Source organism: Salmo salar, chromosome ssa07 (assembly GCF_905237065.1).
Source record: "Salmo salar chromosome ssa07, Ssal_v3.1, whole genome shotgun sequence".
In the NCBI taxonomy this organism is placed as follows: domain Eukaryota; kingdom Metazoa; phylum Chordata; class Actinopteri; order Salmoniformes; family Salmonidae; genus Salmo; species Salmo salar.
In genome coordinates this window covers 22,945,060-22,960,482 of record NC_059448.1, presented here as the reverse complement: position 1 = coordinate 22,960,482, position 15,423 = coordinate 22,945,060, and the positions used below count along the sequence as shown (strand labels likewise).

The 15,423-nt window shown below is 43.7% G+C and overlaps 1 protein-coding gene across 1 annotated transcript; it reads right to left on the bottom strand.

Annotated features, from left to right (window-relative positions):
- Positions 1-209: 209 nt before the first annotated feature.
- LOC106608895 (erythropoietin) lies at positions 210-14,174 on the bottom strand. Its single transcript, XM_014207097.2, has 5 exons — positions 13,582-14,174; positions 2,949-3,079; positions 2,686-2,772; positions 2,323-2,487; positions 210-1,230 (listed from the first exon to the last, which is right to left on the bottom strand). The coding sequence occupies exons 1-5, from the start codon at positions 13,601-13,603 to the stop codon at positions 1,075-1,077; spliced, it is 561 nt and encodes a 186-aa protein (XP_014062572.1). The 5' UTR covers positions 13,604-14,174; the 3' UTR covers positions 210-1,074.
- Between the last annotated feature and the right edge of the window lie 1,249 nt (positions 14,175-15,423).

Below are 15,423 nucleotides of genomic sequence, written 5' to 3'. Positions count from 1 at the left end.
CCGGTCTGCATAAAGCCAGACACGCTGATAATCAGAGCATAGCTTCAGAGTTCTCACGTAAGCCCTTTCTTCCTCTCAATCGTTTCCTCCTTCAACCCGACAGAACCTCCGCTTCTGTCTCTCCCACCTCTAGTCCGTTCAATAGGCTTATAAGAGTTGTATAAAACTGTCATTCACACAGATATTTTCTCGCACATTCATACAGCACATACAAACACACAGATCATTTATTCTATGAAGGGTAACAGACAATAGTGAACAGTTGGATATTGACGTATACAAATATCTTTACAACTTGGTTCAGTGGCGTTATATAGTGATAATGATTAACCACTGGAGCCCAACTGCAGTCTCTAGTTCCCAGTTACACTATATCCCTCAGAATACTTTCGCCATGACAGTGAGTCGAGCTTAAATGTAGAGCTATAAGTAATTACAAAAGCAATATAAAATTCATTTAAGGACACTAACAAACAGCAGTTGGAAAAGTGTTGTGTGTTAAGAATGAGGCGGGCGGTGAGGCTTGAAGAGTTTGTGGTATAGGCTAGGCCTCCTCCTCCTGGACTTTGACAGGCTGTCAATGCTGTCAGTCAGGTACAGTGCAGAACAACTCCAACAAGGTGTCATCGGGTGCAATCCACGTGGATTATCCAGTGCTTGGCAATGAGAACTCACAGTCCATGCTAAAACACACAGGCACACACTCATGCTAAAACACACAGGCAAGCGCACACACACACACACACACACACACACACACACACACACACACACACACACACACAGTACTGAAGAGCCGTAGAGCAGTGCATTATATGGGCCCCATTCGTTGGTGACTTCACCACATTCCTCCCTCATGTCAATATTCACAAGGTGCTACCTGCTCTTGTTCTTTTGAAGGTCCAATAGGAACCATTCTGTCCACATCGCTTCATTCTCTCCTGTGAGGATCTGGTCCACACACTCTCCTCTTTTAGACTTCTACCTGGCAACAAGCAGGGTCAATAGTGTAAGAGCCCGCCCCCCTGCCAGAGGGAGCTCCAATCAGTTCAGCCCTGCCTCGGGGAGCCCCAATCAGCTGCTACCCTGGTTGCAGATGGGCGCGTTGGACAGCAAGAGGTGCACCTTGCCTCGCAGGAAGTTAACGTGGACCTGGAGGAGCTCTGAAGCAGACGACACCCGCCATGTCTCCTCACCTCCAGCCACTCCCCCTGCTGGAGGGGTGTACTCCTGACAGGAAGAAAAAAAACACAGCGATGTGAAGGATCCAAGAGAAATCTTCATGTTATCCTAGTGCCCTCAAACTCAACTCTGGACCTCGAAGCAAGTTCCACCGCTTTTTAAAATTGTTCCCTTCTAATCAGGCACTGATTCAGACTTGGGATACCAGGTGGGTGTAAATCATTATCGGGTACAACAGAAAAACAGCAGGCTCTGGACCTTGTAGGGTAAGAGTTGAATACCCATGTGCTAGTACTTGGGAAGTGAACAGGCTGGAGATGAGTTGACTAATCCAAAATGTAATTTGACACGAAGATCCGGACGATTCCGTAAGCAGGGGTCTGATTACCATCATTTTTATAGTTACTTCATAATCCCTGTTACATGGAAGCCATTACTACCTAACCCTGATAGTGCATATCAGCAGTAGGTCTATTTCACCAGGGTACAAGCTCTGGGCGATGTTTGTTTGATGTCTCTACTAAGAAACCTCTCAGTGGCCCTTGAGCCTGAACGTACAGATGGAGTGACTGGAGCTCCGTTTGTCTTTCCATGGCCTCGGCGTGTACCCAGTGAACTCTGCCTGCCTGTCAGTGACCTCACTGGTGGAAGCGATTGTGGTTGTTGTAATTTCTGCTACTATCTAAGAACCAGCCCCACTGGCGAGGGATTTCTTAGAATTTCTCAGACATGACAGTTCTTTACTGTCCGTATGACACAACCATACAGCCCCCCCTTCCCCTCTTCCCCTCTTCCCCCCTTCCCTCCACTAGCAAGCTCTACAGTGAGGAAATAGTAGTAACTGAGTCACTCAGGTTAAACCTTGCGTGTCTGTAGGAATGCATCTGCCTGGACAGGGCCCTAAGTGAACTTAAGATAGCGAACATTCCTATTCTTGTCTCCAATAGCAACTTTGATACGTCATTCAATAATAACTACAATGAAATGGTGGGAATTACAGCACTGATTGATTGATTACCTGTTCACCTGTTTGCCTGACAGTTATTTTACCTCAATATTCACCACTCTGTCCTCATGCCACAACCTCACTCTGCCATTGACCTTTGCCCTTTGAACCCTGACCTCTGTGACCTAGCTCACCTGGATGTTGAGGCTGCGCAGCACCTGTCCGATGCTGAAGATGTTTCTGAGGCTGTTGTCTATGTGGCTGTGCAGCGCTGTGTTGGTGACGGAGGTTCGTAGCGAGCCGATGGCCTGGTTTAACAGCCACAGGCCAGACTGAACCTCCTGAGCTTGCTCCAGTGCCTACAGAATCACACACAGACATAGTTCACCAGTTGACCAGAGCCATGTGATTTAGGTTGAAACCTCAATGGCCAAACTCTCTCTTTCTATGACTCTACAATGGGATGACAGGATATATTGCTGGTTTGATAACGGTACAGCACATTCTTAGGCAGATTGATTCTTAGAGAGTGAGAGGGTGAGACTGTTGTTACTCACATTTTTCCTCTCCCAGACATTGATGTCTACTTTGGTTTGGGGAACAGTGACAGGCTCTGGAAGACCACGTCCTTCTTTACATGCCAGCTGAGAGAGGGATCGGGGGGGGTGGATTGATGGAGAAGAGAAACAGGGCAAGGAAACATGGATAGATTAGAAGACAGATGGAGAAATGTGAGATGAAATGTGACTATCTCTGTAAATAGCACCAGCTCATGGCCCTCAAGAGACCAGATCAGACGTGGATGTGGTATGTGTCTCACCATGGCTGCCTCAGCATCTCTGGCCTCTTCAATGAAGTGTTTTAGGACCCTCAGGTCACAGATCGGACGCAGGGGGCTAGATATCCCTGGTTTGGTCCACTCCAACAGCATCAGCAGAAAGGTAAAGAGTCCTACACACACACACACACACACACACACACACACACACACACACACACACACACACACACACACACACACACACACACACACACACACACACACACACACACACACACACACACACACACACACACACACAGGGGCTTCAGCAAACACACTCTCAACACTCCGTACCATTACCACCCATAACCAATTATAAACAATATGTAGCGTAACACCCATACACAATAGGGCAAACGTTATCGAAGGGGTAGGGGCTAAGGGTGGATTTGAGCTTGGGCGACTAACTAGGTATAGACTGCATGGGTCTGTATAAACTTGGTGGGTCAAATGCAATTCTGAACTGGCACAAGTATTGGCCACAAGCGGGACTCGGGATGTCGTATCCTTACACAAGGAGCTCCAACTACTTGTACTGGTGCAAAGAATGACACTTTTTCTTTCTTTATGTATATAATTAATAGCTGTAGCTAGGCATTTTTTATTTATTTGTATTTTTTACTTTTTCCCATTTTTCTCCCCATTTTCGTTACATCCAATTGGTGTTTACAGTCTTGTCCCGTCGCTGCAACTCCCCTACGGACTCTGGAGGGGCGAAGGTCGAGAGCCATGCGTCCTCTGAAACACAACCTTGCCCAGCCACACTGCTTCTGGAAACACTGCTCGCTTAACCCGGAAGCCAGCCGCACCAGTGTGTCGGAGGAAACACCGTCTAGCTGGCGACCGAATTCAGCTTGCAGGCGCCCGGCCTGCCACAAGACGTCGCTAAACCGCGATGGGACAAGGAAATCCCGGCTGGCCAAACCCTCCCCCAACCCGGACGATGCTCAGCCAATTGTGCGCCGCCTCATGGGTCTCCCGGTCACGGCCGGCTGTGACACAGCCTGGGATCAAATCCGTGTCTCTACTGACGCCTCAAGCGCAGTGCCACTCGGGAGGCTGTGACTTGGCATTTAAACTCAGTGGCGTGTATTCATGGATGCCAAGGGAAGCCAGGCTTCCCCCAAAAAACGGACCAAGAAAAAAAATACAAAAACATGTAAAATAATTTATCTTTTGTCTCTGTGTTTTCATGATTTTCCTTCAATTCGCAAGAGGCTGAATGTATCTCACTGGAGAAATCATCCAAGCGAGCAAAACGGTGGCTAGCTAGCTAGCTAAAATTGGCCATTTCCTAAATTAGCCATGGAAGGAGATAGGGATTTGGACTTGTGGTTTTTCTCAATTCTCCGTACTGGCCAATGATTATAACGGTGATTCTGATCCAACCATAAATATGAATTCATGAAGAGGAATGTCTCAACATTGTGCCCCTGGACTGAGAGGATGGACGTTCAATATGTAGCTAGATGTCACGTCCTGGCCAGTATAAGGGTTAATTGGTATTGTAGTTTGGTCAGGACGTGGCAGAGGGTATTTGTTTTATGTGGTTCGGGGTGGTGTTTTTGGAAAAAGGGTGTTTGATTTAGTATTTCCGGGTTTGTGGGTTATGATCTTTGTTTACGTATTTCTATGTTTATCTAGTTAGTTGTATGTCTATGTTTGGTTAATTGGGGTGGACTTCCAATTGAAGGCAGCTGTGTGGTGTTGCCTTTGATTGGAAGTCCTATATTAGTTGGGTGTGTTTGTTCATTTTGAACATTTATTAACTTCCCGAAATGAACGTACAAAAATAACAAAACAAGCGAACGAACGATATACCGACAGTCTGGCAAGGCACAAGGCTAAACACAGAACAATCTCCCACAATTAAACAAACAAACACACCCAACTAATATAGGACTTCCAATCAAAGGCAACACCACACAGCTGCCTTCAATTGGAAGTCCACCCCAATTAACCAAACATAGACATACAACTAACTAGATAAACATAGAAATACGTAAACAAAGATCATAACCCACAAACCCGGAAATACTAAATCAAACACCCTTTTTCCAAAAACACCACCCCGAACCACATAAAACAAATACCCTCTGCCACGTCCTGACCAAACTACAATACCAATTAACCCTTATACTGGCCAGGACGTGACACTAGATGTACAGTGCAATCGGAAAGTATTCAGACCCCTTGACTTTTTCCACATTTTGTTACATTACAGCCTTATTCTAAATGTATGAAATATTTTTTCCCCCCATCAATCTATACACAACACCCCATACTGACCAAGCGAAAACACGTTTTTACACATTTCTGCAAATGTTTTAAAAATAAAAAACAGAAATACCCTATTTCCATAATATTCAGACCCTTTGCTATGAGACTTGAAATTCAGCTCAGGTGCATCCTGTTTCCATTGATCATCCTTGAGATGTTTCTACAACTTGATTGAAATCCACCTGTGGTAAATTTAATTGATTGGACATGATTTGGAAAGGCACAAACCTGTCTATATAAGATCCCACAGTTGGTTGACGGTGCATGTCAGAACAAAAACCAAGCCATGAGGTTCAAGGAATTGTCTGTAGAGCTTTGAGACAGGATTGTGTCGAGGAACAGATCGGGAGAAGGGTACCAAAAAATGTCTGCAGCATTGACAGTCCCCAAGAACACAGTGGCCGCCTTCATTCTTAAATGGAAGAAGTTTGAAACCACCAAGACTCTTCCTAGAGCTGGCCGTCCAGCCAAACTGAGCAATCGGGGGAGAAGGGCCTTGGTCAGGGAGGTGACCAAGAACCCGATGGTCACTCTGACAGAGCTCCAGAGTTCCTCTGTGGAGATGAGAGAACATTCCAGAAGGACAACCATCTCTGCAGCACTCCACCAATCAGGCCTTTATGGTAGAGTGGCCAGACGAAAGCCACTCCTCAGTAAAAGGCACATGACAGCCCACTTAGAGTTTGCCAAAAGGCACCTAAAGACTCTCAGACCATGAGAAACAATATTCTCTGGTCTGATAAAACCAAGATTGAACTCTTTGGCCTGAATGCCAAGCGTCACGTCTGGAGGACGTGAAACCAGGTACCATCCCAAGGGTAAAGCATGTGGTGGAAGCATCATGCTGTGGGGATGTTTCCAGTGGCAGGGACTGGGAGACTAGTCAGGATCGAGGGAAAGATGAATGAAGAAAGTACAGAGAGATCCTTGATGAAAACCTGCTCCAGAGCGTTCAGGACCTCAGACTGGGACGAAGGTTCACCTTCCAACAGGACAACGACCCTAAGCCAAGACAATGCAGGAGTGGCTTCAGGACAAGTCTCTGAATGTCCTTGAGTGGACCAGCCAGAGCCCGGAGTTGAACCCGATCGAACATCTATGGATAGACCTGAAAATAGCTGTGCAGCGACGCTCCCCATCCAACCTGACAGAGCTTGAGAGGATCTGCAGAGAATAATGGGAGAAGCTGATGTTGCCCATGAAAGGAAGTTAGGCTAGCGAGCAAGCATTTTAGCCAGGTAGCCTAGGACAACAAAAAATAAAAGCGTGTACTGTATGACAGAGTGATAGACCATTTCGTCAACATGAAAGAGAGGAGGATGGCATTGGCGTTTCTCTGCAAGTAGGGTGAGTCAACATGTTTTTTTCTACTTGCACAAACGCGCACACACACAAACACAAATCAGAACCATGGACAGCCAGATTATATTTAGCTTATGTTGATTGGACTAAATATTTTATATATATATATATATATATATATATTTTAGTTGTCACTGTATTAGACTAAGCATTGGTGATTTGATGATGTTGAAATTCTGAAGTTGAAATGGTGCCGGAATAGTGGAGGCGGCTCCTGTTTGCTTTGCGACTTGCGGTAACTCTCCGTGGTTCTAAATCAATAGTTGTTTAGTGGTTCGGAAATGTCGGAAACATTAACTTGCTTGACCATGCTGTAGGTCATGTATCTTAACTGTTTGTTACATGCAATATGCGTTGTGGACTTCGGCTGACAGAGGTTGCTCTCCAGTTTTGTGATGAAACAAAGGTGTGGTTTAATTTATTCTGCCACTGTGTATTCGTATTGTCTCGGCCTTTAGGCCTATATATCACGGTCGGAAGGCATATGAACTAGCAGGTTATAGAACAAACAACGTAATTATCACAACATGTATCTTGTAATATGGCGTTTTTTTCTGGCTTGGCTTCCCCAGTGATTTTACCCATTCACCGCTACAGTTTAAACTACATTATCATTAAAGAAATGCCACTGACTTGGAGCTATGCTAGCCTATGCATGTGAGTGTCATCCTCTCTATACCCAGCCCACTCTGGCTCTATTCATCTCTCATAATTCTGTCTACTTCCCTTTATCCCAAGTCAAGTCATTTTCCCTGTCTCCCATCGTCTGTGGCATCCCCTCCTCCATCTCCTTGCCCCACATTTTGAGCCCATCCCCTAGTCCTTTGCGAACCCCTCTGAATCTCTGAACCTATGAAGAACACACGAACCAGTCACACAGGTTAGTCCTCAGTCAACGGAATCCTTTGACATCTGAACGGTTCCTTCCTGCTCTGTCCGTAATGCTGCGTCACAGACTGGACGCTGTACTGTGGCTATGCTCGACACAGCTTGCTTCTCCAGACAAACTACTACTGTTCCATTCAGTTTATTTCATTCACACTGTAGAAGAATAACGCTTTGAATTGGGAGTTACTTGGTACACCTGACTTGCAAGCAACGCAATGGGTCTTGCTTGTTTGTGATCCGTCATCCAGAACATGAGATGTGGCCCTGGACACACACGGAGTGGCTCGCCTTCCATTAGGGTCCATGTCAATCAGGCAGCACCATGCTACTGTGCACAGCACATAACAGTGCTTTTGTGGAAATCTGCGTTCTATGTATTACTGAACTTCACGCATAATGGGGTCACGCGTGTTCTTAGAGTGTGGGAGACGTGTGGTATTTCTAGTGACAGCCCGGTAAAAATGGGCTCAGCAGGCCTTTTCATACATTCAGTCTGCAGGGCACTTCTCCTAGTGCAAACTGTTCCATATCAATAGTGGTAACCCCTATGGGTTACACTGACAGTTCAATGGAGTTGTTCCACTCTGCTGCAGGTCATTTGGGCATCCCGCTGAATGAGCTCTTTCACTGCAGCCTGACTGTGTGACGCAGTGAGATGCTACAGATTACAGACAGCCCTCCAAGGCTGCCTCGTGCCAGGTCAGACACTGGAAGCCTCCACATCTGTTTCCCAGGAACGATTTTGTTGTGGTTTGTTGTGGCCAATTATTTGGGTTTAGGCGGTTTATACATAGAGAGTTGACTTATCAAGCAAGATATCTGTTTTGAACAATGAATGAGTATAAGTGACCTGCGTTCCACCAGATGATGTGCAGCGTAGACCATTGATGTTTTTTTATTGATTCATATTTACTCAATTTTGGCTGTGGGACGGCTGGAGCCCCTTTGAATTAAGAGACAGGGATTCACAGAGGTAACCTTCTACCCCCTCTTGCAACCTGACACATAGGATACTTCACCCTGACACGTAGGATACTTCACCCTGACACGTAGGATACTTCACCCTGACACGTAGGATACTTCACCCTGACACGTAGGATACTTCACCCTGACACGTAGGATACTTCACCCTGACACGTAGGATACTTCACCCTGACACGTAGGATGCTTCACCCTGACACGTAGGATGCTTCACCCTGACACGTAGGATGCTTCACCCTGACACGTAGGATACTTCACCCTGACACGCAGGATACTTCACCCTGACACGTAGGATACTTCACCCTGACACGTAGGATACTTCACCCTGACACGTAGGATACTTCACCCTGACACGTAGGATGCTTCACCCTGACACATAGGATGCTTCACCTTGACACGTTGGATGCTTCACCCTGACACGTAGGATGCTTCACCCTGACACGTAGGATATTTCACCCTGACACGTAGAATATTTCACCCTGACACGTAGGATACTTCACCCTGACACGTAGGATACTTCACCCTGACACGTAGGATACTTCACCCTGACACGTAGGATGCTTCACCCTGACACATAGGATACTTCACCCTGACACATAGGATACTTCACCCTGACACATAGGATACTTCACCCTGATACATAGAATACTTCACCCTGATACATAGAATACTTCACCCTGATACATAGAATACTTCACCCTGACACATAGGATGTGTTTGGGTGTACAGCACCAGACCACGTCCGCCTCGTAGGCTACCAACCCTGGGGGCTTCTCAAAGAACCTCTTTATATTGTCTGTCTGTGTTGTCCCAATGTGCCAGAATTGAGCCAGCTATAAGCACTGGCTTATCTGCGTCGGCTCTCCATTTGACTCCATCCACCCCCTCACCACCTACTGGAACCTCACACTGGCCCTGTGGAGATGAGAAACTAAACCTTTATTCAGTCCAATGTCCAAAGCCACAGAGACGATAGTCCTGCGATCCATTGTGACATAGCTACGCAGCTCTGAGTCCACTTCCTCTTCCAATTAAAATGTGGGTAGGTCAACATAATGACAAACTTTTGCTGACATATGATGGGGGTCCCTGGGCAAGAAAAGGTTGAAGACCCCTGTTCTATTGATGTGCGGACGTGAACATGTTTTTGGACTGATAAGCATTTAAGCCAGCAGCAGTAGTGTGTGTGTGTGTGTGTGTGCGGGGTTGTCTCTGTGTGGGAAGTTCATAGATAAACCTATGCAGTATACACATATGTTTAACCCCTTCCAGGTTCTTAGGGAGTAGTGGCACAATGTAATGACAGGACAAAGTAACGTATTAATTGCACTATAACCTTACACCTCATTCCATTCTGAGAGGTTGTGGGTGAAAGCAGCATAACTGACCTCATAACTGACCTCATTTAGGGCGGTATGTCTAAATACCACACCCTTCTATCACTCTGTACAACAAGTTGACAGAGTGAACTTTGCCATGGCCTACGTGTGAAGGTGAAGGAGAGTGTGCACTCACTTACTCACTCACTCTCAGACTCCATCACTGGGTGACTCTGCAATACTGACCAATAGTCTACGCTGCATGTCTGCCAGCCACGAGCTGAGCACAGGGACTCTGAGTCCAGGAAGTTGGACAAATGTAAAGGTAACAGGACCAGTGCCAAAAGCACCAAATGCCAAGATTTGACTTCTATTTTTTGCCTTTCTATGGTCTAGTTCTGTGCTGTGCACTGATTATGCAGCTTGGCAAGCACCAGACTTAAAGTGTGGCAGATTAATCTCCCAAAGGTCACCTAGCTGTCACTGATGCCCTCTTATGAGAGGAATTTTATTCCAAATTCAATCAACGCTTGACGTTTAATCATTCAAATGACTTCTACATGACTTTGGTTTATTCTCAAGGTGAACTCAGCACTTCAATCCAATTGGGAAGAGTGACAGAGAAATTATGCATAACAACAAACTACACTGGCAGCCTTTTCTCTTAGACTAAGATGAATGCACTAACTGTAAGTCGCTTTGGATAAGAGCATTTGCAAAATGACTAAAATGCTTTTTTTAAATTCTAAATGAATGTGAACATTTTTGAGTAATCAGCAAGCAGGTCACACTGATATGGCATAATTTCCTGTGAGGAATCCCAATGTAATGCAAAGTCAAAGGGTGGAATCCTGAACTTCCTCTGTGGAAATCAATTTTCTGCTAAATGATCCTTTGAGAAATGTAAAGTCATCGCATTCTAACATTAATCAGCATTAACTAGAAGCATGACTTCCTCGCTGCCTCAACATTGCAGAGTCATGCTACAGTTAACTAACAGGAAACACATCCATTTCCTTATTTAAAGTAAATAGCCTTGTCAGAGCCAGAACGGCACATAGGACAGGAGCCTCACTCTCCTGTTAGCGTGAGGCATCTTGATTTACAAGCACACCCACTGGACAGGACGTCAGTATATCGCAGGGCAGGGCCTTACCCCCAATCCATCAGCTCAACTTTCCAATCTCAGAGAGGACACTGTAACCACAAGTCTACTGAGTTGGTTGGTACTCATGGTATGGTGAAGGGTAAAAAAGTACTCACATATGAATTTGATCATCTTGAGTGGCTCTTTTCTATTCAAAACTTTGGAAGCATTCAACTTTCCATCTGAAATAATACATTATCTAATAAAATTGCTTTAGAAAGGGCCATGAGACAAGGATGTCCCCTCTCCCCCCTCCTGTTCGCACTGGCAATTGAACCGCATGCAGAAATAATTAGACAGGACCGAAACGTAACAGGTATCAGTATTGGTAAACATGAATACAAACTATACTATATACTTATTTTTGTTTATATTCATGACGATCTCCTGATACACGTGACTAATATTGAAAACGTAATGCCCCCTTGTTAAAAATATTTAAAAAATCTCAAGATATAGGAAAAGAAAAATAATAACTCATGAGCTACAGCAATCCCTTAAGTGGACCACAAAAAATATGAAATAGGATGCTTGATAAGTGACAACAAACAACAAATCTATAAAGATAGCCTAATCCTGTTACTCAACAACATGAAAGCAGATCTAAATGGAAGAATCTCAGCATAAACCTTACAGGTAGAATAAACCTCTTTGGAATGGCGTGGCTCCCAAAGTTTTTATATTTATTTTCGGAAATACCAATTACTCCACCGAAGACATTCTTTAAAAAAGTATACTAGGCCATAACATACTTCATATGGGAAAATAAAACTCATGGAATAAATAGGAAAGTTTTACATGCCCCGAAATCTGAGGGTGGTTTTAACTTTGTAGTCTTGGAATTGTATCAACTCGCTACCCAAGGCTTTTACTTGCAACATATAGTTAAATGCACTAAAGAGGAACAATGGGTACATATTGAAGATGCCATGCTCATCCCCAAAATACGTTCACGTGTCTGTTTTCAAAGGATGGAGCTAAGAACATTAACGACCTCATTGTTAAGAACACTATAAATGGAAAGAAGTTAAATGGATTCTACAAGAACCAATATCACTCCCTAAAAAGCACACCCCTATGGAACAATCCTTGGATAGCTTTTCATAATTCACAGATAAATTGGCCTGGAAAACTAAAGGCACAGAAACCATAAAGTATATGGTAATAGGAAACACAATGATTTCCCACGACAGAAGTCAGAAACGGATACTCATATGATTGGTAAGATTTACAAAAGCTTGCAGAGAACCTATCCAACTGACAATCTCTTCAAATCTATTTCTAAACTATTGGAGCAAAATTACAGTTAGCAACATTTTTTATCCAGTAGAAACTAATGTATCATACAATTGACATATTTCACAAATTCTACAGCACACTAGCAGAGTCATGTCTTAAGTGTAAAACTAACAATGACTCAATAATTAATGCCTTAGAGTGCTATAAAGTCCAAAAGTCATGGACAGAGTTAGAATGCTGGCTGTCAGAAGTTTTACAAGTTTTACAACAAAATGTACTTTTTATCTGTCTAGCTGCATATTTCAAGACATGGCATAGCCTATGAGGTTCGGTGAGATACCCAGTGGGTTGGACAATATTATTTTTGTCACTTACATTACCAGTCAAAAGTTTGGGCACATTTAATAGTTTTTATTTTTACTATTTTCTACACTGTGTAAGGGCTATTTGACCAAGAAGGAGAGTGGTGGAGTGCTGCATCAGATGACCTGGCCTCCACAATCACCCGACCTCAACCGAATTGAGATGGTTTGGGATGAGTTGGACCGCAGAGTGAAGGAAAAGCAGCCAACAAGTGCTCAGAATATGTGGGAACTCCTTCAAGACTGTTGGAAAAGTATTCCAGGTGAAGCTGGTTGAGAGAATGCCAAGAGTGTGCAAAACTGTCATCAAGGCAAAGGGTGGCTACTTTGAAGAATCTGAAATATAAAATATAATTGGATTTGTTTAACACTTTTTTGGTTACTACATGATTCTGTGTTATTTAATAGTTTCGATGTGTTTCACTATTATTCTACAATGTAGAAAATAGTAAAAATAAATGAAAACCCTGGAATGAGTAGGTGTGTCCCAAGATTTGACTGGTACTCTACAGTATATTGAAGAAGCTATTACTTAAATGCTGGAAGTCAAATAATACTCTAAGGTTAAGACAATGTAATAATCAAATGCTTCGTTATTTAAATATGTATTGGAATTAGACATTTTTTCCAAATTATTTTCTTAGTGATCCCCAATCAAGTGAAACATGGTAATTGTACCAGCATGCAGCTTCAAATCCAATACTGAAACGTGTGTGGCTCAGGGAGACCCGTGCGTAATTCTCTCCACTGAGCTGGAACCGCGGGGATAAATCTCCTCCATGCTTCGCCTCATTAGGCTAATAATTCGGAGACTTTACGCATGTAGGCTAGCTCAGTTGAGCTCTTCGCTGTGTCAAAACCTCTATGTGAAAATAAACTACTTTTACTGTAATTAACTTGCACTAGCTCACTGCTCACATCATGTGGACATTGAAACGCTCACAAAACACTTCCACATTACTTGGGCTATATAGCTAATTATTATTCCGAAAATGTGGATATAATATCTTATTTCGGTTATAATATACCAAGTAATTATAAAACGGTCTTACCTCTACTTGAATTGTGGAACATTTGCAAAGCAGTGCGGCATCGTTTAAACACATCGCGCGAAATGATAAAATATGTTTACACACTCCACAACAGGTATTGCAAATGACATCCGTCCATTTAATCCCAACCATGCCCAGAGAGCACTTGTCCGCATTCTCCAGACGCTGAATGTGGAGAGTTTAGTTTGCATTGCTGATTTTGGTAACCTGCTAAAACGTTTAATTACCTCCCCTCCGCAATGTGATAAGACGATACAGCCGATAGGGATGCGCACACACTCTTTACGCACCAACACAGACAAGAGCAATAAACCATCAACTCAGGGCGTCCTTTGCCAAACCATGAAAATATTTAACCCCAGGAGAAAAAAAACGAAAGCATTAGGACTACTAGTTACTCACTGGGTGGTAACTCCATATCGGAATCCGCATAGTCCCTCACAGGATCCTCGCTGTTTCGTCTATATACACCATTAATTGCAACCGAAGCTCTTTTATGGATTTGTCGCAGGATTTGTTTGCACTTATCCGGTAGTTGTTTCTACAACTGACCTGTTAGATTTTTGTTATTGATGACAATGAAAATAAAGTTGCATTGTCCTGTGATGACTATCTGAACGACCTCCGCTGTTATGGGTCCACTTTTTTATTTGATTGTCATCCAAATAATATCCATGTTTTCAAACAATAGTCCCCAAATGTAGCCTAAATCATGTCTCAAAAAAGTAAGGAGGGACTTCCCATTCACTCATTATCTATGAATAATCCCCTGTACACGCTTTCCACTTGGCTGACTACAATTTCTTCAGAAATGACATTGTAAACAATGGATCAAATATTCCTAACTTTGATTCACTGGACACAGTGACATCCTTTGTAATCCTGGTATGCAAGTGTACCAGAAGTGCCGGTGTGCCATGGTGCGCTCACAGACCAGAGCGTCACAAAAGCAATAGCCTTGTCCTAGAGTTTTATGTCAGTAATTCTGTTATTTGCCTGTTGATGGAATTTCTCAGAGGCCTTTCGTGTCAACATCTTTAAACTTTGTTTAGACGCCGACAGCCCCCACCCAGTTTTGTTGACGCAGCGGTCGTCTCCCCGGGCTGTAGCCTGATGTCTGGGAGACACAGCCACGCGTGGCGGGGGTGGGGAGGCTTTCCTGGAGCCCTCCGAGGTTCCTGTCCAAAGATGTCGGTCACTGTATTTCCTGCACGTTCACAGCAGAAGCAGCGTCAGGTGACAATAGGGAACAAATGTATTTGCGCTCAGATATAGATGACCCCCTCTTCAGTCAATCAACATGGACATGGTCAACGTCAACTACATACATTTTTTTTTTTAAATCCACGTTGTTTTCACGTAATTTCAATAACACAAATACGACGTTGAATCAACGTGGAATACTGATTGGATTTGCAAAAAGTCATCAATGTAAGCGAATTTCGTTTTTTTTTTACCCAACCTTTCACCTAAATTGGTGAATTTTTTTGTGTTGATTTCATGTTAAATTCACATTAGTTGACTATCAGCCAAATGTAAATCAAAACTATAGGTTGAACAGATGTCTGTGCCCAGTGGATTGTGTGCACTGTAAAATAATTGTGTGCACCATTTAATAATTTCACCAACATTCACGTGATGAATAAACTTGCTTAAGACATGTGGACTTGTGTTGGCTCCCCTAAGTTAAAGCCTTCAACTCAGTGGGCTAACGTTCTTTTCGGTTGCATATAGGCTATGACCCTGATTTGATACCCAGACAATCACATAAGGAGTTCCAAATAGTTTATTCCTAGTTTGAACTTCAGTTATTCAATACATCCTTGTTCCTAAAACCCTGAT